The sequence below is a fragment of the Branchiostoma belcheri genome, unplaced genomic scaffold (genome assembly GCF_001625305.1).
Source record: "Branchiostoma belcheri isolate BF01 breed outbred unplaced genomic scaffold, Haploidv18h27 scaffold10, whole genome shotgun sequence".
Classification (NCBI taxonomy): domain Eukaryota; kingdom Metazoa; phylum Chordata; class Leptocardii; order Amphioxiformes; family Branchiostomatidae; genus Branchiostoma; species Branchiostoma belcheri.
Genome location: NW_017802380.1, coordinates 683,791 through 706,566, shown reverse-complemented (window position 1 = coordinate 706,566; position 22,776 = coordinate 683,791). Strand labels below are relative to the sequence as shown.

At 41.4% G+C, this 22,776-nt stretch overlaps 1 protein-coding gene across 1 annotated transcript in view; it reads right to left on the bottom strand.

Moving 5' to 3' along the window:
• Positions 1–9,307: 9,307 nt before the first annotated feature.
• The window catches only part of LOC109472825 (aminomethyltransferase, mitochondrial-like), a 29,417-nt gene continuing 15,948 nt past the window's right edge, over positions 9,308–22,776 (bottom strand). Inside the window, exons 8-9 of the mRNA XM_019772687.1 lie at positions 17,921–17,959; positions 9,308–9,496 (exon numbers count right to left, since the gene is read on the bottom strand). Of these exons, the coding sequence (XP_019628246.1) occupies positions 9,318–9,496; positions 17,921–17,959 (218 nt within the window). The 3' untranslated portion in view covers positions 9,308–9,317. The remainder of the gene's footprint in view (positions 9,497–17,920; positions 17,960–22,776) is intronic.

Genomic DNA, 22,776 nt, shown 5'->3' with positions numbered 1-22,776 from the left:
AGGGCGGAGAAAATGGTCGTCAGATCATCCCTGGTGACCCACCGGTCGAACGAACCAGACTAAAGGACAGATGAGATGAGAGAGTTGTCTGGTAGAGATCAGAGATCTTGGCTAGTCCATGTCTGCGGACCGAGTTCCCGTTGTGAAGTGTTTCAGCTGAAGTGTTTGATGAAGAGCCCTTCCCTCCATTAGGTCCCTCGACCCTTCCAGATACTCTAAGGGCTAATAGCTACATTAGAGGGACGCACAAGGCACCGCGGACAGTCTATAATGGACGGGGGAGACAGGCCCGGCGTACCGGCGGCCGGGTTTTACTACCCCCGTCACACGGCAGGATTATCGATCTGACTAATCTCCAAGCAGATCCCAGGGTGGCAAGAGACAGTATCAAATTGGCCAGGCAGTGTCCATTGGCCAGAGCAAGGAGGTACATATTTAACCTCCTTGGCCAGAGATGGTCAATCTTGGGTACAGCCTGGCCAATTTGACACGGTCTTTTGCCACCCTAGGATCTGCTTTGAGATTACGATCTGAAGACGAGTCTGCTGCGAGCTCAAATTAACATTTTCGGCAGTAAAATATGGCCGTAAATAGAGTAGATTTTTGAGCGACTCTTCGGTGAAATTTGACCATCTTCCAACAATGAACAGATACGACTGAAGATTTCCGACCGTGTGCATGTGACGCCAGCTTACGGAAGACAGGCAAGCCGCCCTTGTCTCCTTTGTACCTAGTATAACCCACTCCCAGGCGTAATCTACAAACGGAGAGTCTGGGAGGTTCTGAAAGCTTTTAGAGCTGCACTGAGCTGAACATACTCCACAGTCTTCTCTAGTGGGACGCATTACCTGGATGTTATGTGTTGCTAAAGAGTCTAATGCACCCCTCGTGTGTCTTTAAGTCCTTACATCGCGCAATCGTCTGAGAAAAGTGTTCCTAAGGGTAAGGAGAACACAACTTCCGTGAAGACAGAATGAATCTCACGTTGACTAAGTCGTTTCTTCAACAAAGAAACACTCTCCTAGTAAACTTAATTAAGGTACCCAAGTGTAGGACGCCTTGTAAAGAAATACAGATCCCGTGTGATGATTACAACGAATCTCACATTGCCCAAATCAGAATGATGTATACGAGGAGGGCATGCGGGTCATGATATATTTGTGTACGGCAAAGATGCGCATGAAGGGGGATATAAACATCCCATGCGCGCGGTCCAACGCAGTTGTTCCGGTGCTCCATATCCCGTTGACATTACCACCTGGGATTCCAGACGAAATCTGGGGGACTTAACGATCAATGAACCGCTAGATGACAAGTACGAATAACCCCAACAGCACGTCTCCTGTGTACTTGGAAAATCCCCCCTCCCCATGACAATGAGAAATTGTTATTTCTGGTTGTAACCTCGGCGCTCGTAAATAAATACTAGTACCCGACTCTTCTTTAACACGAAGAGATGTGCATTAAGGCCACGCCGCTGTAAAGGTAAATCAGCGCGGCCGTGGACATGCCTCACACAGTAGATCACAGGAGAACAGATTTTTGATGGATCGGTGTCTGCTGACATCGCGTTGGACTAGAACATCTCCGCGCGCACACACCGTTAGGCCGTGTCGATTTCATTATATGGATGACATCCTAGTCTGGGGACCCCAAAACTGATGCGAGCGTGCGAATAAATTGTTTGGCAAAAAAGGTGCATTCATTATGAAATCTACGTGGTAATGATGGTTGTACCAATGACTGAACACACAACGTATGGTCTGGCGAATAATAGACTCTTCATTTTCATTTCTTCATATTATCTTCTTTTCCTTTGGAATTGATTTTGTAATTCTGCGACATTAGTATATCGTTTTCCAATATCTATTTTTGCAACTTACTGCATATATATTTGCTCATTTTGCAGCTGCTTTGTACGATTCACAGTATTGTCGAAAACTTTTACTAATTTTTTTGGGGGGAACGGATGACAATTCATCCATATAATCAAATCAATATGGCCTTAGGTTCACACTACAGACAGTCTCCACCAGACTCCTTTGCAGGCTGAATAAATAGGACCCGTGCAGGCAAATTGACCCTCTCTGGTCGGCCAACTCCTCTGGCCAATTAAAACCCCATTTTGTGGGGTCGTGTGGTGTAGCGGAAGAGGTGTACCAAGAGGTCCCGACATGCCACCGATCTTGTGCCCTTGGGAAAGGCACTTTACACGACTTTCCTCACTTCGCTCAGGTGAAAATGAGTATTGTATTGTCCCCTGTATTGGTGGTGGCATTAATATAAGTTGAAAAAAAAACTTCAAGAGTGTGTCCTCACCACGTCTTGTGATTACATGTTGGAAAAAGTTTTAGGCCGATTTCTGCTATCTATTCAGCCTGCAAAGGAGTCTGGGGGAGACTACTACATATACACACATCACGGCAGCGTGTATATGTGAGGGGAATCTTGATCAGTCCGTAATGTACGGGAGGCATATGTGGTCTGATTAAGGCAGTCTGTATCAAGGTTGGGAGTGAATTCAATCCCGGAGCATCACGCAAAGGCAACTGATCGAACGTAATCGCGTGCCCCCGTCCTGACCGCCTCCCCCTCCATTTGGCACAGGCACAGTTTTGGGTCCGTGCCATGTAGACTGCCACCGCTCGATGCCGTTCAACTTCATATATCAGGGCTAGAAATTAAATCTGTATCTGTATCGATATAGCCGGTATAACCGCCCTTCGGCGTAACACACCAGCTTCGCAGGCACGCGGCGCGTCAGCAGCTAGTTATATCACACCGAACGACTTGTTACACGCAATCTAAAGGTGGTCCAATGGCCACTGACCACTAAAATTTAGGCTGGGACAACTAAAAAGACATAAAAAGACACTTTTGGGACAATACAAAAATAATCAACATCAGAATGTCAACCCTTCTTTTGTTTATCAGGCACACGTCCCGGCTTTGGATCCGGAAAAGTCAGCCGGAATTTCCTGTATACTCTGCAATCATAGTGCGCCTGGGAGTGAACATAAGCAAAATAAAATTGATTTCAAGTTGAAGTCATAGAATACTTCCCAAAAAGAAAAACAGGTTGGGACAGATCATCCTTACTTCAGGACAATTGAAATTTATATTTGAGACAGTGCTGGGACAATAGGAAGAAACGTTAATTTCGAGGCCTGTATATAAGTTAGCATTCCTACCACGTTCTCAGTCTGGCCCAGGGAAATAAAGAACATTTTTCATATCGAAGCCGCAATGGGCTTGCTCGGGGAAAGTCTGGGTTGTATAGGGGCTTCTAACACGCGAGGCGAATCCACATTTCCTCCTATTCAAAGTTTATTCAATTTCAGAAGAATATCTTTTCGCCAAACATACATACATACATAATGGTCGGATAAAGAGGCATGTAACAGCCTATAAAAAATCCGCTTCTTAAGATAACATTAAACAACACAAATACAAAGTTTAGAGTTAAAATGTGAGAGTTTGTGGGAGTTCTTAGGTAAAGCCAACGTTGTACTCCTTCCCCTTCCAGTAATTGTCTATCTTTGACTTAAAACAGAATCAAATGCATAGCTAAAATCTACAAAACAGGCATAGAGTTGTCATTTCTGCTTAGATATTAACTAAAGTGGGCAATACAAATAGGTTATCAGCTGTTCTAAAGATCTCCGAAAATATCGAGTTTTCTGTAGAAAGCGACTTTTCTATAAAAAGCGACGATTTGAACAGGGATGATCCACGAGATTTTACCCGGTGTAGTACAGAGATGCGATCGCAATAAATATGCAGTGTACAGTGTGTTGCAGGTAATATTTTGTACAGAGATGTTATACGGTTTGCACTGAAGATGGGTAAAACAGCGAAATCCGCTCACAAAAGTGACAAAGCGCAGTTTTGACCGGAGCTGTCCTTGGTGCTAGATTGACGTCCATTGGTTTAACTTAAAGGCATCCAATGCAATTGCACGGCGGTAAAACTGGAGATATTCTGAATAAGGCGATCTCTATAATACTGCCTCAAATATGCACATTTGAATGAGTATTTACCATAGGGGACAATACAGTACTGAGAGAAAAGTCGTGTAAAGTGCACGTGCATTTCCCAAGGGCAAGATCGGTGGCATGGCAGGGTTCGAACCCGGGACCTCTTGGTTCCGAGTCGATCACTCTGCCGCTTCGCGGCAGAGTGATCGACACAACAATACATGGAATATATGATTCATCAGGCAAAAGTATGATTTGAAAGACGAAGAAACACACAAAATATTACAAACTGCGCTTATTTAGTAAGAAATTCTTTTGAAATATTTTTGGGTCGGTCGCCGCCTCAGTGGTAAGGTGGGTATAACTTGTACATTACACACGCGTCTTCGTGATATCAAGTACAGGTGGCGACGCGTTATGTCAGCAAATGAGGCTTGAATATGGCGCTTTACCGTCAGGCGGTCGTGCGTAGGCTATACTAAAACCTAACGGTGTATGCTATATATGCTACTAGTATATGCTATATAACGCCTGATAACTCTTGGTGCCAAGTTACAAGTCTGGTGCCGGGGTGTGAAATCAATGAGCTGAGCCAAGTTCTGTCATACTTCCAATAAAACATTGGAAGGGCAGTAAAAACTGTTTTAAAACAGAAAGCGCGTACTTCTTTGTGTCACACGTGTACAGACTAGTAATATGTCGATGCTGTTCGTTTTGGTCATTGGTTGATCATGGGAACGTAAACTGTGACAATGGCCCCAAGCACATAGGCTTATGCTGAGGACACATTTCCAAACCGGGGCCCGACCGGGCAGTCTTATGGAACGAAAATTATGATATGAAAGACAAGAAAAGCACACAAAAGTTGAAAAAATTAATAATGGGAACTATCTGCGTATATTCTTGATATAAATTGTTGATTCTTCGTTAATCGAAACAGCCCGGCCGGGCCCCGGTTTGGAAATATGACCTCAGTATTACTCGCCCTCTTGTCGATGAGTGTGTTGGGTTCTCTAACGTAACAACTTGCAGGAGTTTGAAATCTGAAGCTCCCACGTACATCTGTATTTGCTGTGAATCTCAGACGTGTCTTGATCTGTCATGATGAGAAAGACCACCGCCATAGACATGTAATATATGAGTTAGCCCCATTACATTTAAGTGCTATTAAAGCCCTAACTACTTTCCATCTGAAAGCCTTTCTTAACTAACTAACATCCGCTAGAATTTCCTTCCTTTTCACATCTGCTCCACAACGTATGTCATTAACCTCAGCGTGTACCGCAGAACTTTCTTCTTATAACTCCCGATGCCGGAAACAGCTTGTTACGCGCGTATCTTCAGCGCACACGGGCGATCACATGCCTTCCTTAAAACTTTGTAACAGTGTCAGTGACAGTGGGGGTTTATAGGCTGAGTGCCGCTCCAGGGATGTCGGATTCTGAAGATTCGAGGACGAATCTTGAAAAGAAAAGGGGGAGTAGTGTAACGGTGCGGGGTTTATAGGTGCTACCAACTAATCCGGCCGAGGGGTATAGACCTTTTAGCCGAATGGTTAGAGCGTGCGGGTTATATTATGAGCTGGTGCTGGCGTGGGTTCGAACCCCGGCCCGGGACCAGGAGTGTCTCTCTGTTTCTACTCTCCTAATTCTTACAGTGGTTCCCACGCCGGGAATCGAACCCGGGCCTTGGCGGTGAGAGCGTCAAATCCTAACCACATAGGACGATCACACGCCTTGAAAACTTCACAACTACCACTTGCTGCACACCGCACTAACGCGGGGCTCAGCTCATTAGTGAGTTGGAAATTGCCTCATACGGTGTAAAGTATAGTAAAGTATAGGGTTGCCGGGTTCGGTACGAATCACCGCAGGCACTACAAATTCACTCTGCGCTTCGGCCTGAGCCTCTAGATGTGTCTGGATTACAGTATGATCTGAGTCTGCAACGATTTACGAAGTAGAGTTAATTGGATGAACTCTCAACTGTTAAGAGATAGTAACACAGGAGTTGTGAATTAACTTTCAGCCTGCTAAGGTAGCCAGTTGGCAACATATTTGTATACATGTAGGTTATGGGGTCAGGCAGCAGGGAGAAGGTTAGATATGGTAGTATTTTAGAAAAATTTAGTAGCTGTTTAAGATCCGCTCAAGAATGAAGAAAATCTGTTAGAACTCTTTGTATATCATCATAACATGTTTATAATCATATTTGCTATGAACAAAGGTTTTGCCATACCAAGTCACGCTATTAAACTTCTACTTACAGTAAAGAAACGACTGATGAGACCACACTTTACCAAGATGACAAGAGCTACAGAAGACACAGTGAAAAACAAGACAACTCTTAACCCTGCACACCCTGTCAATGATAGATGATATTAATAATCACCTTTGTGTATTGTAAATTCTGTAACTGTAATTATCTAAAGTCCACCCGTACTCAGGAATAACGTGTCCTCTGGCTTCTTCTGTCGTTAACCGCACTTTGCGGCAAGCATTATAACGTTGGGCCACAGCAAGTTATTTTTATGGATGACATCACTCAGGGCACGCATTAATTCTCACTGATTTTGGAAAAAAAAGAAATTTGTTGCCTTCTGACAGTGGTCAACATGCCGAAAATGGGCAAAGATGTCTGCTGCCATGCAGGAAGGTGGATGGCAGATAAATATGAAGAGAGGAGAAGGCTCTGATTTTATGTTTTGTTTCTTAATACTTTGATGCAGTGATATGTGATGCTGGCTGTGTATATGTGATGTTCCCACTGAACCAAAACCATTTGTACAATGATTGAGTCAAAATTTCAAACTGTAGGAATCTTGTTTTTTCGGCCCACCTTGTTTTTTTTTTTTGCCCGCTCGCATTGGATTTGGAGTCTGCGGAGGATGTCATCCATAAAATCTACTTGCTGTAGCCTTGTGTAGAACCCCTAATTGCCCACCTGATGATCACCACACTGCAGTATGGAGGATTAAGGGTATAAAACAGAGAGCATACATCAGACAGCAGAGAGATCGACTGTGTAATACATCTATTTGAGGTAATACAGTTCAACATAGGCCACACCGACTTAATTCTTAATATGGATGGCATCCTCTGAAGACACCCAAGCTAGTGTGCGTGAGCGAATAAAAAAAAATTCCAGCCAAAAAAAAAAATGCAGCTATACCATAGGAATACAAAACTTGTCTTGTGAATTGCAGTAGTACATGGCGACTTTTCAGACAAGCTGACACATGCTGGCCTTTTGTGGCATTTCTGAGTCGGCACTGTACTGAGTTCTTGAGTTCCGTGGAGCTTTGGCAGCCTGGGTGCTGTCCTCCGTAGTTACCGCCGGTGAACACCTGTTCCGGCTCCCTATTGTCGCTGGCTACCATGGAGTAGGAGGATGGCACCCAGGCCAGAGCCTCGACTTTTTTTATGAGAACAGGCAAAAATCAATGCACGCGCGGATGTCATCCATAAAATTAAATCGGTGTGGCCTTAGACAAGCTTGTCTGTTATGCAACACAGCAGCTGTATATCTTATCCATTCCTGCTGTGACTTGCACATGCTTGACTCGTATGTTCACTTAATGGAACATATGGCAGGATTACAGTAGGCACTCTTAGTCATAATAGATTGCAAAGCTATGAACCAGAGATTCATAGAGTAACGTTGCGTAAGCCACACAAGGCTTACTTAATTACTGCATTAACTGTACAAAATCTATCTTGATACTCATGCGATGTCGAACATATGGCTTGTCATGATATGCTTTAAGCTACTTAAGGGTAAGTTTTGACAGACATGCATATACATTTTTGGAACAGTAGTACTCTATGAGTAACATTATAAGGAGTGATAGGATGAAAGCATTGCACGCAAGGAGACATTATCAAAATCATGTAAAATACTATCCTCCTTATACTATCATGAAAGTTCTTACATGTTTAGAGTTAAAACTTTTGGTCCACCACAAAATGTTCTCTCACCTAGAGCTTTCGACCAGTCACTCTGGTCTTCCTCAGTAGACTGATCCGGTGAGATTTGTCACATGGCTTCTTTGAAGTGTGACGTCAACACTGGGCCAAAGGTATCTGGTAGATGATGTTGGCCGCCGTCATGGTTCAGTGAAGGGTGATGGGCCCTGATGTATATAGCTCTCCCAAAGAAGCCACGTGACAAGTCTCACTGGGTCAGTCAACTGACGAAGACCAGAGTGACTGGTCGAAAGCTCTAGGTGAGAGAACTTTTTGTGTTGGATCTTAAGTTTTTTAAAACTCTAAACATACTATCTTTGGTTGTTTTATCCAACAAAACAGGTACCTGAAAAAACAGGTCACAGTTGAGGCATACTTGCCTGGCTAAACTAAACTCAGCTTAAGTTGAGAAGTTACCAGTAGTGTTCTGACCGTTGACAGTCTCATGTATATTACAGTGGGTAGCAACTAATACTACACCTCTATCTTATCCACTTCTAGCTATAGGCTGTCATTATAACCCAACACCAGCAGATTTTCATTAAGATTACCGCTGGATTGACCAGGCACTTGGGTGGTAATGCAGAGCACAACACGGCATAGATTGTTGTCTATCTCTCTTTATGGAGAGGTTAATACTTGTGGGACTCGTGGCACGGACCATCAAAGATAGTCTCCACCAGACTAGGGCTGAAAATGGTCTGTGTTGTTTGTTGGAAAACATGTGAGCCCCTAAGTCTAAGTTGTTAGTCTTGTGGAGACTACTGTAACACCCAATGTTTGTTTGCTTTTACCGTAGCTGCCTTATATCCAGATTTTAGCCCCCTAAAACTTTCCACATCTCACCTGTTATGCACCCAAAACCTAATTGTATCACAGGGAAGTTGAACAAGATTCAAAAGCTTCACTTCCCCATGCAAGTAATTATAACACCCCAATGGCACATCACCCAGGTTATCTTCTTGTTGATTTCAGCAGCAGATTGTTAGCATCAACATTTCACCATCCAGGATCATCGCAGCAAAATTCAACAAGACCGTTTGAAGCTTGAACCTTTGTTACTGGTAGAAATCATTCTGAAGCATTTATGTTGTACTGCCCAAATTCAGTCGCAGTCATTCATTGAACAAGTCTGTAGTGGAAACTACAATTCAACTTTGCTTCAGAATGATTAAAAAACATGTGTTTTTGCTGACCCAGTGTTGATGTCACACTTCAAAGAAGCCACATGACAAGCTTCACTAGGTCAGTCTACTGAGGAAGGCCAGAGTGACTGGTCAAAAGCTCTAGGTGAGAGAACTTTTTTGTGTTAGATCAAAAGTAACTTTAAACATGTGTTTGAGTGTACATGTGTGTACATGTATGTGTACTATGCTTATTTCCCGTAGTAGTAGTTAGCGGGGACGAAGGGCATCTTGGACACCTGTGCCGGGACCTGCTTTCCCCGGACCTCCAGCTTCAGGGGTGTGCCGGCCTTGGCGAACACCGTCTGCACGTAACCCATGGCGACGTTCTTCTTCAGGGACGGGGACGGACAACCGCTGGTCACCACACCTGCGAGGAAGATGTCATCAGATTAGTGGATACATCAACCAACACAAATCATACAAGTAGACTCAGGAAATACTCATAGAAAATTAAAACTCTACATGCACGCTACTGTTTAGGGTTGCAGACCTTAGGATGGGACATTAAGCTGTAATTTATCTATTTATTTATTTCTGTTTTATTTAAACAGGGTAGTTACCTCAGTGCTATTTAAAAACACTGCTTTTCAGAAATGCCCTGTAATCCACTGTTCATTGTGCTTGTAGAGAAGAGCTAGGGGAATTTCCCCGGTACAATGAACCTGTAAATACTGTACATAGCATCTAATCTTCTCTGTCACGACCAGTGGAAGATCAGCTCTTCAGTGAGCTAAACTGGTTTGAGATCACTGTCTTTCACTTTCAATTGCCAAAGTTATATAGTCATGCATTGGTCATGTATTTACATGGTCCAACCATGCAATGCAACTGCTTGTCTTATACTGCAACAAATGACAAACTCCATTATGGCTCTATATAACATTTTCATGTTGTACCTGCAAGGCAGATCTACAGAAGTGTGGACAGCCGACCCAAAATTTGTCAAACAAACTTTGCTGCAAATGAGGTCATCAGGTTTCCATCCTTGTACTCAACAGAGCGCGTTACAACAAGATTGCAGACTGATCTCCTGAACTCCCAAAGACCAAACACACACAGCCTTCGCAGGGCTCAAAATCAAAGGTGGTCCAATGGCCACTGACGCTAAAATTTAGGCTGGGACAACTATAAAACACACTTTGGGACAGTGTTGGGACAATAGAGACATAATGAACATCAGAATGTCAGCCCTTCTTTTGTCTATAATTATAATTATCAGTCACACGTCCCGTATTTTTGATCCAGAAAAGTCCCACCTAATTTCCTGTCTACTCTGCAGTTATAGTGCACCTAGGAATGAGCAACATTAAGCAACATCAAGCTGACTTCGAGCTTAAGTCATACAATAATTAAAAAAAACAGGTTGGGACAGTTCATCCTCACTTTGGGACAATTGAAATTTATTTTGGGGACAGTGCTGGGACAATAGGAAGAATAGATTCTTTATTGACAGAAAAAGTACAGAGACTTGTGTATGGTCTTCTACAACTTAACTAAAGATCTAACAAAGCTAAATACATGTGTGGATAACGTCATCTTACGTACAGAGTATATGTATGATGTAACAATAAAGGTTAACTATTCTCTAACATGTGTTTTCTAAGATCGAAACATTCTTTAATGTATTTTCCTATTTGAACACTGTATTGGTTATCTCCCCTGAGAATGTAGTTGCATTTATTGTTAATATCGAGCCCTGCCTTTGGTACATCTGCATGCCACCTGCATCGCTCAATTTTGTGGGGCCCTTCATGATATCATGACCTTGTAGATCCGAAGCTTTCCTAGCGGACCCGCTTTCCGCCGACTTCAAAGGTGAAGCGTTCAGGAAGATTGATTCCTCGCAAACTGCCTTCATCTACCGACCATTACGGCTGCCAGATGAATGTCAGGTTCAGTGTCCATGAATTAGATTTCCGATGGCGATATTGGGACATGCTCAGACTCATCAATGAATGGGGTCGTGTGGCATAGCGGTAGCATGTTCCAGTTTTCTTATCTCCGTGGAAGTTGCACGCTGCCGGGCACTCCTGTCTTTACAAGTAGCAAAGTAAACTGTTGAACGATATATGTTACAGCCAGTTTTAAAGGTGCAATAACGAAGAAATTCAATTAAGAAACAGTAGGTACAAAATATAAGTCTCCCCTCTTAAGAGCACAGGAGATAGAAGGTATCTCATAGGGCGTATTTGTGCTTTGTGATATTAGATTAGTTGAACATATATGAAATTTACCGACAACTTTCTCGCCAGTCTGTGGGGTCGTGTGGCGTAATGGTAGCATGTTCGGCTCGGAATCAAGAGGTCCCGGGTTCGAACCCTACCTTGTCACTGATCTTGTGCCCCTGGGAAAGGCTTAACACGACTTTCCTCACTTATACTCAGGTGAAACTGAGCATGCCAAAATTATCATGCCAAAATGATCATTATCATGATCGTGGACTCATCAACGGGCTCGTGTGGCATAGCGGTAGCATGTTCGGCTCGAAACTAAGAGTCCCGGGTTCGAACCCTACCTTGTCACCGATCTTGTGCCCCTGGGAAAGGCACTTTACACGACTTTCCTCACTTTACTCAGATAAAAATGAGCATGCCAGAATGATCTTTATCATGATCATGGGCATTAAAAAGAAAAACAAACCAAATCAAGACCTTCCCTTTTCGAGTGAAAGTTTCTTTGTAACTTCCTTACAATTGTGTGACAATTTTCTCTTTACCTGAAACATTTCCCTTTTGTCCTACTATCTGTAATCATAGCAACTTGTATTGCAAATTCTTGCCCAAGGGCTAATTGCAAGTAAAAGAAAAAGACAAACGATGAAGCACGATACATAATCTCTCTCTCTACATATATATGTAACATGTGATTATTCTAGTCTAAAAGCTGGCTCTAACTTGTTGGGTTTGTTACTGAGCTGTCTGGATTTCATCCTCCATGTGAGGAATCCACCATTTCTGAGATGATTTAGGTGCTGAATTTGCAACGGTCACCCCCAGGTGCAGTCAGCTATTGACCCAGTAGAGGTGTGGAGTGTACAGCCATTTCTTCAGTTCTTATCTCTCACTTCTCTGTGTGCCGTGCCATTTCATGCCTGCATGTCCCCCAGGACAGGAGATGTCTGATGAAGATCCTTCCCAAACATCCATTATTCATAAGGGAAAAGTTTAGGACCGTAAAAATCAATGGGGAAGCTGCCCTTTCACTGTCAATAACAGTCTTGACAGCCGTTACTGTTGCTCTGGCTCCGGGAGTCGTAAGGGCTCTGTCTTGGAGTCAGAGTATTGACTTTGTTGGAAAGGGAAGCTCTTTATGCTTTAGTATCGCCGAAAGCATTGTTACATTATCTTCTGTTACGATCTGTAAAACTTTCTTGTTGTTGCATTTTTTTATTGGCTGTTTCACTGTCTCAGAAAAAGGAGTCAAACCCAACAAGTTACAACTTAGAGCCAGCTAGAATAATCGTACATGTATGACTGAATTATGAATATTCGTACAGCATCCAAAACATTCTGGTTGCATTCACAACACCTCTAGGAGGGAAACTTGCAACTTGAAAGTGATCCAGCTTGTTGTAGCGGAAGAGAAATAATATGACGTGTAAATGCCAGGGTTTACCATTATATAGCACTCTCTCGCACTCACTGTCAGAATTAATACTCCCCTGGAGTACAAAATTATAGCAGTGCTGCTGCAGCAAAGCAGAAGACGCATAGCTGCTCATCCTGTGGGTACTTAAAGGTATCCTATGCGATTTCATGGTGGAAAATTGTAAATATTCTGAATAAGGCAATCTTTGTGATATTGACACATACTCTTTCACATTAGCACATTTAAATCAGTATTTCATACTCTGCAGAAACAAGTCCCAAGATGAGTCCTGTATTTTCTGGGTGGTACCCCAAAAATCAGCCCAGGGCCCTTTCAGTAACCATTTTCCGTCAGAATTTTGGGTATTTTTGCTCCATGAGGGTCTAAATACATTGGGATAGTGTAGTTTCAACTCAGTATGTAGATAAATGACTAGAGAATATTGGCTTTTAAAAACTGTACCGGATGCCTATAAGAAACTTCCCTAACTCCATCATCCCGATATTGCTGTCGTGACCTTCAGGAGATGCTGAATGACTACTGATGATGATGTGTGGTGTACATGTGTGTTCTATCTACAGCTCAGTGCACTTCTGCCTGCCTTTTAACAGCCGCGTTTTCTTACCGGTTAGGCCACACTGACTTAATTTTATGGATGACATCCTCTGAAGTCCCCCAAACTAGTGCGCGCGGGCGAATAAAACAAAAATTCCGGCCAATAAAAGTGCTACTAAACCACAGGAATACAAAGCTGGTATTGTGAATTTCCAGCAGTACATACATGTAGCGACGTATACAAGCCGGCACATGCTGCCTTTTTGCAGAATTTATCAATTGGCACTGCACGTATGTACTGAGTTCTTGAGTCGTGGAGCTTTTGTAGCCTGGGTGCCCGGCTCCGTTTTGTCGCTAACTACCATGGACTACCCAGGCCTAGAGCTAGGCCAGAGCCTAGGTGGACGTGATCTTTTTTTTTTTTTTGAGAACAGGCAAAAATCAATGCGCGCGTGGATGCCATCCAAAAAATTAAGTCGACGTGGCCTTACTGCGCTGTGATTCTGAACCCAACCAAGTGCATCAAGCTGTGAGGGAATTGCCTGATTGGGAGCTGGTATACAGACCCCATTAGGAGACTCTCTGAAGTGTTCAAGATTGTTAAACCACAAATTAATCACACTCCTTACATCAAACACTGCGATCTGTCGATCTGATGTCTGCAACTGAAATGAACCACGACTGCTCTTAATTGTTTGTCGTTCCTAGTTTTTATTACTACTGTTCTTTGATTAATAGAGATGACAAAGCAAATTTGTTCATTGGCAAAACTTTCTGATTGGGTTATGTATTACTGTGTATTACTGTAGTGTTTCTTTGAATAGAGACCCTTTCCTTTAATAGTATTACTTAAATAGCTGCACACATGTCAGGTACAACTACATGTACATCTGTGGCATTTTTAAAAATCTTAGTTCTCATTGTAATAAATTATAGGTTTGCTGAGTAATTTTCTTTTTCCAATTCCACACTGCTCCAAGCAAACCTCCCTGGTCTACTCAAAACGACAAGTTCTGTTGACTTGACTCTTCAATAAGCTATTTCCACACCAGTCCTTTGCATTATACATGTACATGGCCTCTCCATCTGAAGAGGTCTTACTATACTTCTTTAATAGCGCTGGCCTTGTGCCTTCGATTCCTAAAGGAAATATATTCTTTTAGTGGACTCAAAATGGAAAGCTGACATTTCCTTAATTGCTTGTTCTTCACCCCAAACCCAACGGCCAACCCCTGGGTAAAGATTCTTCAGACTTGTGAGACAGTTGGGCAGCTATGCATGATGGGAGGTCACCTCCAAGGTCAGGCCAACATTGGACCAATCAAAATGGCTTGTAGGGATCAATTCAAGGACAAGTTTAAAGATTTTAGAATGCTGAAGAGTTAGAGTAACAGTAGAGGAATGTATGCGCAGGGTTTCTAACTTTTAATGAGGCAAGTTTTCAAATTCTCTAGTACATGTACCTGTCCAGTACTTACCAGTACAGAACTGGTATGTTATATGCTAAACAGTATTTTGTGTTTTTGCTCAGGTTCCTCTTTTTCAAACACATAAGGTCAATGACCTCAACCAGTCTATCACCATGGTGTTGGGTTAAATCATGTTGCAATTTTATAGCAGGAGGGATTTATACTCCAGTCACTATATATACATGAATGTGTTTGAGTAAAGATTAATTAACAGATCAGATGCCAATGCAAGGTAAACATCATGCATTTGCTTTGCAAAATGTTACCTTTCCAGTTTTATCCATATACAATGTATAACAAGTAGAGCTGTGTACCGGTACGCAGTACCGATACTGTACCGGAAAAATTGATTAGGTACAGGTCCAAAATACCTAATCCCTCAGTACCGGTACTGTACCTAAACAATTTCACACTAATTTTATGCCTATTTGTGACCTCAAATGTGTAAATAGCTGGTCCACAATGGGTCCCTGTGTAAGGACAGTGTGTTCATGAAAACAAAAACAACTTAGTTTTGCCTATATTTCATCTGAGCATTCGCCATAAACAAAGAATAAACCTTAACTATCAAGTTTATTTATGTTTTTTTGTTATTGAAGGAGTTCAGAAGAGCATATAAATTGGTCGAATTGTTCAGGTACAGGTTCAGGTCCGGACCTGTACCTAAACCTGTGTACCTGTACCTGTACCTGTACCTAAAATTTGTTTAGGTACACAGCTCTAATAACAAGCAAACAAACAATCAGACGATTCCCCCGCCGGACCAATTACCTTCAGACAAGGAAACAAACAGCTTGGCTCCAGCCGAGCGATTTTCTGACATGCAGTAAACCCCATTATGGATATTGCCACCCCGGCGCAATATGTCCACAGAGTTAAAACATGTAGTATTGATGTAATGGGCTCCCCTGGGTTGAATATCTTATCCGTGTTGGATCTAAGACGGCCAGAAAGCCTGCCATTCAGCGGGAGGACCCCGGGGTGATGCCGAACGGTTCCTGATTGCTCCAATAACGGCATCGATTTCCCATTTTGATGGTTGGTGTTCCACTTGTCGAATTCACGGAGCAGAATGGGAGAAGACAAGAAGTCTTTCATAGCAGGGAAATGTGATTCTACTAAATTAGTTCTTGCTGTTCCAAGCAATTGGTTTATAGGTTCATCCACTCCAATTATTTCATCACCTGAGTTAATTGATTATGATCCAATTCATTTTACAGACTCAGGCGACATATAAGAATACAAAAAATTATCTGCAACTAATTTTTTTTTTTTGCAAACAAATCACCTCCTACAAATTCTAGATACCTTGTAAGATAAATGAGATTTCTACCAGTTGTTTTTTTTCTAGAAAAATAGAGCAGGGAGACAGTGCTGACTTTTTAAAGTGTAGCCACAGGATGCCAGCTTTTTTTAGCTTTAGTATGTTCTCTTAAATGCCAATACTTTGGCTGGAAAGAGCTTTAGCAGCGCCGTAGAAAATCCACCCCAACCACGATAGACTGGATACCAGGTTACTGACAGCCCTGCGATCGGTTTACTTCAGAGAAAACCCATCCTCCCTGTGATGTAGGTGAGGGACTGACACTGATGGAGTGTGTGTGTTTATCCGTGCCCGGCTGCCTGGAGTCATACTTCAGGATTCAGGTTTCCATCTGTCTTCTGCCTTCCCACAGTAATGCTTTTCTTCACACAGATCTGGCACTAATGCATTACCGGGGCTCCAAATACTTTTCATCTGCAGTCCTGCGATGATGCAAGCTGCATCCATAATTACCCGCACCACTCATTTTCTTTCCCTTTCTGTGTATGACTTTTTGAAGGCCAAGGTTGGAAGGACACTATCAGAAAAGGATTTCGGGCATGCAGTATGAATCACATTGGTTACTATTTTAGAAACCATTAAAATTCTTTCCTTGGTATTTCACATCTGACAACAGTCAATAAAGAAAAAAATAACAAAGCAATAATGTACTTAGTACGTGCCCAAGTGGAGGCTAGGTACAGGTAAACATCAGAAATACCTGCATAGCTCCAGTTTTACCTGCACTAACCTGCATATACCCAGTACATGGACCAGTGGAGGTTAGGTACAGGTACACAACAGAAATGCACAGCCCAAATTCTATCTGCACTAACCTGTGGTATTTCAAGCCCTGGGTTTTCTTCACACAGATCTAGGGCTAATGGATTATATTGATTTAGGGAGCATTTCTGTGATAAGGCTGTATAGAGGACTATCACAGTTCTATAATGTCATCAACTGATTTCATTACGTCCTTCAGAAGGCATTATAGCCTCTGCCGACTCTCACGCAAAGCATTGGCAACAGTCTAACCTATTTCAATGGTAAGTCAAACAATAGTACAATTATGAAGTAAGCAATGCTGGTACATGTACATTGATATGCATGGGCCATTATCCTACAATGGTTCACTTAAAATAAATGAGCCTACATTTATATTAGTGGCAGCTGATATAAGGACAATGTTATATGTGCCTTTGCACTAAGTTTTTAACCATACTATGAATACTACCATTGCTTGCTTATGTTGTGCATTATAGTTCAGCACCAAGGACAGTGCCAATGCAGTAAATGTATGCATTGCACAATTCTGTCAAAGACACAAGATGTAGCAATGTCAGATAATACTATCTGCAAACCCTATCCTGCAGGGCTTCAATTTTCAAACAGTCTATCAGGAGAATGATCAGAATGAAACAGAGACCATCATGAAGTGAGGTATGGCTTACTATAAATTGAGAAACTTTGCAGTAGTTTTGTTTTTAGGTAACCTCTCCAATGTAGATTAATGACGAATACTGTCTTATCCTGATGATGGAGTCATTGGAGTGTGTAACCAGAAACTGTCGGTGTGTCACATTTTACCTCCCTTCTAAAACTCCACATGCAACAATCAAATCAGCACCAAGTGCAGCACCCATCTAATTTGTCAGATTTGTGATAGAATTTCTCCTGTCTTCTCCTGACAATGAAGTGTGTAACCACAGAAACTGTTGGCCTGTCCGATTTCACATTGATTCATGCAACAATAATTTCAGCACCAAGTGCAGCACCTATGTAACCAAATCTGCCTGTTGAAAGGACAACATATTCTCTGCCCTCCCAGTGTATGTACAGCTGTTCTTGATTCATGCAAAATGTGTTGTCTACTTACCTATACTTGTTCCGTCTTCACTGAGAATTGTGGTGCCAGCTGAACAAACAAGGAAACAAACAGAAAATATCAGGATTATAATCACAGTACATGATTTAACATCTACATAAAAAGATTTAGAGTATATTGATTTTAACAGCCTGCATGCTACTGATTATATTTTCTGTCATTTATCAAGGGTTTCTTTTGTTTAAATCAATATATATTACTGAGATTTAAAATCAGAAAACCCATATATTAAGTAATTCCACTATGTTACGAAAATAGACAATATCCTGACCACCCCTTTCAAATTTCTTTAATGGTTCTTTCTGGAGGGATGAATTTAAATACTATATATATGCTAACATGTCCTTTAGTCCCGTTATCTTCCTATTCTTAGTACAAGAAATTCATATTCACCATGTTTGCTTCATTAGTGATTGCTATACATATGGATGTAAATTTCATCAAAGAGTTAACTTTAATCAATTACCAAGCATCAAGAGGACACAGATATTCATATTCGTATTCAGTTCTGAATGTAACATCAATGTTTCACTAACTAAACTACATGAATAAACTTTAAACAATCCATTATCAAGCATCAAGAGCACACCTACATATTCAGACTTGAATGTATCATCAATCTTTCTCTATTCTAGATGAATAAACTTGACACAAGCGCCTAATCTTCAAAACTTCCCTCGCTTTCTCTGCCCCTAAGATGCGGGAAGATGGCCCTCTCACGGGAATCCCGTCCAATCCTGCCTTAATTGCTTTACCTGGGTCTGCTTGATTCGGTTACGGAGCATCAACAATGACTGCCGCCCCCCGGGACAGCTTCTAACTCGCAATTACAAGCAGAAAAGTGACGGGTAAGTTGTCGCCTCACAAGACGGAAACGTAATTTCTGGCTCCTGATGTGTACCCGGGATGAATAATGCATACGAGGGGCAGTCTACCCAGACGGCGAGAGTCAAGACTGCCGCAAGGAACAAATCTTCAATTAAAAGTTGAGGCTGAGGCTGAATTCGTCCGTGAGTTGTAATTTCCCCAGTCCCGCTCGGTCCCCGCAGCGCTCTCGGCGTATGAAATCAATCTTGCTCAATACGACTTCTTATATTTCTGAGTAGCTATCACACACTGACACAAAATTGATGATGACAATATGTAACTGGAGCAAGTTTGATTCAAAGCAGGAGTCAAGAACAGAGTATTAAATGAAACTTATATGAAAGACATGATTATCATTTATTTTCAGCCAACTTCGAAGCTGGTGTATTACGCCAAAGGGCAGTTATACCGGCTATACAGATGCAGATTAAAAACTTCCCTTCTATAGTATTACTACTGTAACACTATTACCCATAACAGCATTTTGATTCAGGGAATTGAGGTAAGAGTTGTTTAACAAACTGCCAGCTTTAATTCTAAAGGATAGATGGATTGAGAAACAAAGTTACAGACAAGAACAGTGTATATGAAAGACTATCATATGATAAACATTTAGCCTACTTCCCTTATAGTATTACCACAGTATTACCCATAACAGCATTTTGATTCAGGGATTGAAGTAGGAATTGAAACAAACTGCCAGCTCTAAATGATAGATGAATTGAGAAACAAAGTTACGGACAAGAACAGAGTATCAAAACTCATATGAAAGACATGATAATCATTTAGTGGACTTCCCTTCTAGTATTACCACAGTATTACCCATAACAGCATTTTGATTCAGGAAACTGAAGAAGGAATTGAAACAAACTACTAGCTAGATGGATTGAGAAACAAAGTTACCGACAAGAACAGAGTACAATGTATATGAAAGACTATCATATGATATCATTTAGTTGACTTCCCTTCCAGTATTACCACAGTATTGCCCAATAACAGCATTTTGTCATTTTTGATTCAGGGAATTGAAGTAAGAATTGCAACAAACTACCAGCTATAAAGGATAGATGGATTGAGAAACAAAGTTACAGACAAGAACAGAGTATCAAATGAAACTTATATGAAAGACAATCATTTAGCCAACTTCCCTTCTAGTATTACTACAGTATTACCCAATAACATGAATGAATTGAAACAAACTGCCAGTTCAAAGGGATAGATGGATTGAGAAACAAAGTTATGGACAAAAACAGAGTATCAAATAAAACTTATATGAAAGACATGATAATCATTTAGCCCACTTCCCTTCTAGTATTACTACACTAGTACCCAATAACAGCATGATTTTGATTCAGGGAATTGAAGTAAGAATTATATCAAACTGCCAGCTCTTAAGGATAGATGGATTGAGAAACAAAGTTACCGACAAGAACAGAGTGAAAGACTATCAAATGATAATCATTTAGCCAACTGCCCTTCCAGTATTACTACATTTATTACTCATAACAGCATTTTGATTCTGGGAATTGAAGTAAGAATTAAATCAAACTACCAGCTCTAAAGGATAGATGGATTGAGAAACAAAGTTATGGTCAAAAACAGAGTATCAAATGAAACTTATATGAAAGACTATCATATGATAATCATTGTATAGCATTAAGCATTTTTATTCAGGGAATTGAAGTAGGAATTGAAACAAACTACCAGCTAGATGGATTGAGAAACAAAGTTACAGACATATGAAAGACTATCATATGATAATCATTTAGTCAACTTCCCTTCTAGTATTACCATAGTATTACCCAATAACAACATTTTAATTCAGGGCATTGAAATAAGAATTGAATAAAACTGCCAGCTCTTAAGGATAGACGGATTGAGAAACAAAGTTACGGACAAAAACAGAGTATCAAATGAAACTTATATGAAAGACTATCATATAATAATTTAGCCAACATCCCTTCTAGTATTACCACAGTATTACCCATAACAGCATTTTGATTCAGGGAATTGAAGTAGGAATTGAAACTAACTGCCTGCTCTAAAGGATAGATGGATTGAGAAACAAAGTTACGGACAAGAACAGAGTATCAAATGAAGCTCATATGAAAGACTATCATTTGACAATCATTTAACCAACTTCCCTTCTAGCATTACTATGTAGTATTAGTATACTATTACCCAATAACAGCATTTTGATTCAGGGAATCGAAGTAGGAATTGAAACTAACTGCCTGCTCTAAAGGATAGATGGATTGAGAAACAAAGTTACGGACAAGAACAGAGTATCAAATGAAACCTATGATAATCATTTAGCCTACTACCCTTCTAGTATTACTGCACTATTACTCGTAACAGCATTTTGAGTCAGGGAATTGAAGTTACTTTTAAATTAATTCCCTAAATCAAATGCTGTTATGGGTTAGAATTGAAACAAATTGCCAGCTCTAAAGGATATATGGATCGAGAAACAAAGTTATGGACAAGACCGTGGCACGGATAGACCCTCAGTAACACATGATAAATGTGACAGGGTTAAACAAAGAACCCTCCACGGTGCAATCAGCCAATTTGTGTTGGACATGCCTTTAAATCTTCCCCTCTTTGGATCAGCTGAGGTCAGCGGTTACGTTTGGATGTGGTACACTGATTCGTAGAGAACGTTTGTCAAACTCGGATGACTTTGAAAGCGCGGAATTTTCCACTGGTCTGAACTTGGAGCCTGCCGTTTAAAGCTCGGATTTCCTGACTTAGTGGAATTAATCTGCAGAGAATGAAATTACTTCAGGATGTGTATTGTGATTTTTGATATTATCTATACAATTATCTCCACTTTCTGGTGTCCGACTACTAGTAAGCTGCAAAATGAAGAAAACATTGCAATGGGCATCATCAAGTGTCATCTCCATGTTATGTGGCCACAGTTTTGCCAAAACAACATTGCAAGATTGTCAACATGCAATTTTGTATATGCCATTATTTGGGTAAGATCCGGACTTACGAGCCTGGAACTGAACCTAAACCTCTGGACTTGAATCCGGACCTGAACCTAAATGTGGGTTTAGTTACACAGCACTACACAGAATCGTAGAAAAGACTGCAACCTTCTGCCTGGAGAGTATTCTTGATTTGTTGATGGAGGCTTTAACACATAGCATAAGCGTCCAGGGACTTCCCAAAAATGGTCTTCATGTTTTTACATTTCAATGTATGGTTCGTTCTTATAAACCTGCATTTATCCTCTGGTCTCGTGTCACTGACAAAAGCTAGTGGATACTACCTGAAACGTCCGACCATTTTCAAAATCATATCCAGTTGCTTGAGTAACTGTTTTTGGCCCATGCCTGGAGAGAGTATTGTTGATTTGTTGATGGAGCCTGTAACACATAGCAGGAGCGTCCAGAGGAAATGTTCCTGTAAATCAGCAGTAGAGAAGACAGATAGGGATGGCTCGGCGAAGTGACACCCTGGCACTGATGTGTGGACACGTAACTGCCTCCGCAGACAGCCGACGCCAACTTGGACCATAAAACTCCTACATTATGTACATCCTCGATGAACAAAGACTTGGAGGGATGGCAGCGCACAGGGAAGACAAATGAACTGCGAGGGAGCTATGGACAGTCCGAAAAGAGCGTATATAGAGCAGCTGACAGCGGAATAAAGAAGTTGGTCTTGCAGCATGGTCTGGGCTCTTGAAGTACATTCTTCATGCAGCCGGCACAAACTTTCTATTCGGTTGCACATAAGGTGGTAATGTGGTACGTCGGTGAAGGTTAGACATCCAGGTAATAACATATGCCAAAAAAACAGTTACTCAAGCAACTGGATATGATTTTGGAAATGGTCAGATGTTTCAGGTAACATCCACTAGCTACCTTGAAATTCATAAGTGACACTGCAGAGTTGTCAGAAAAGCAGGTATTTTTTGGGTGTAACAATGTGGTACTTGTGGTTAGGGTTGTTGACTAAGAATCAGA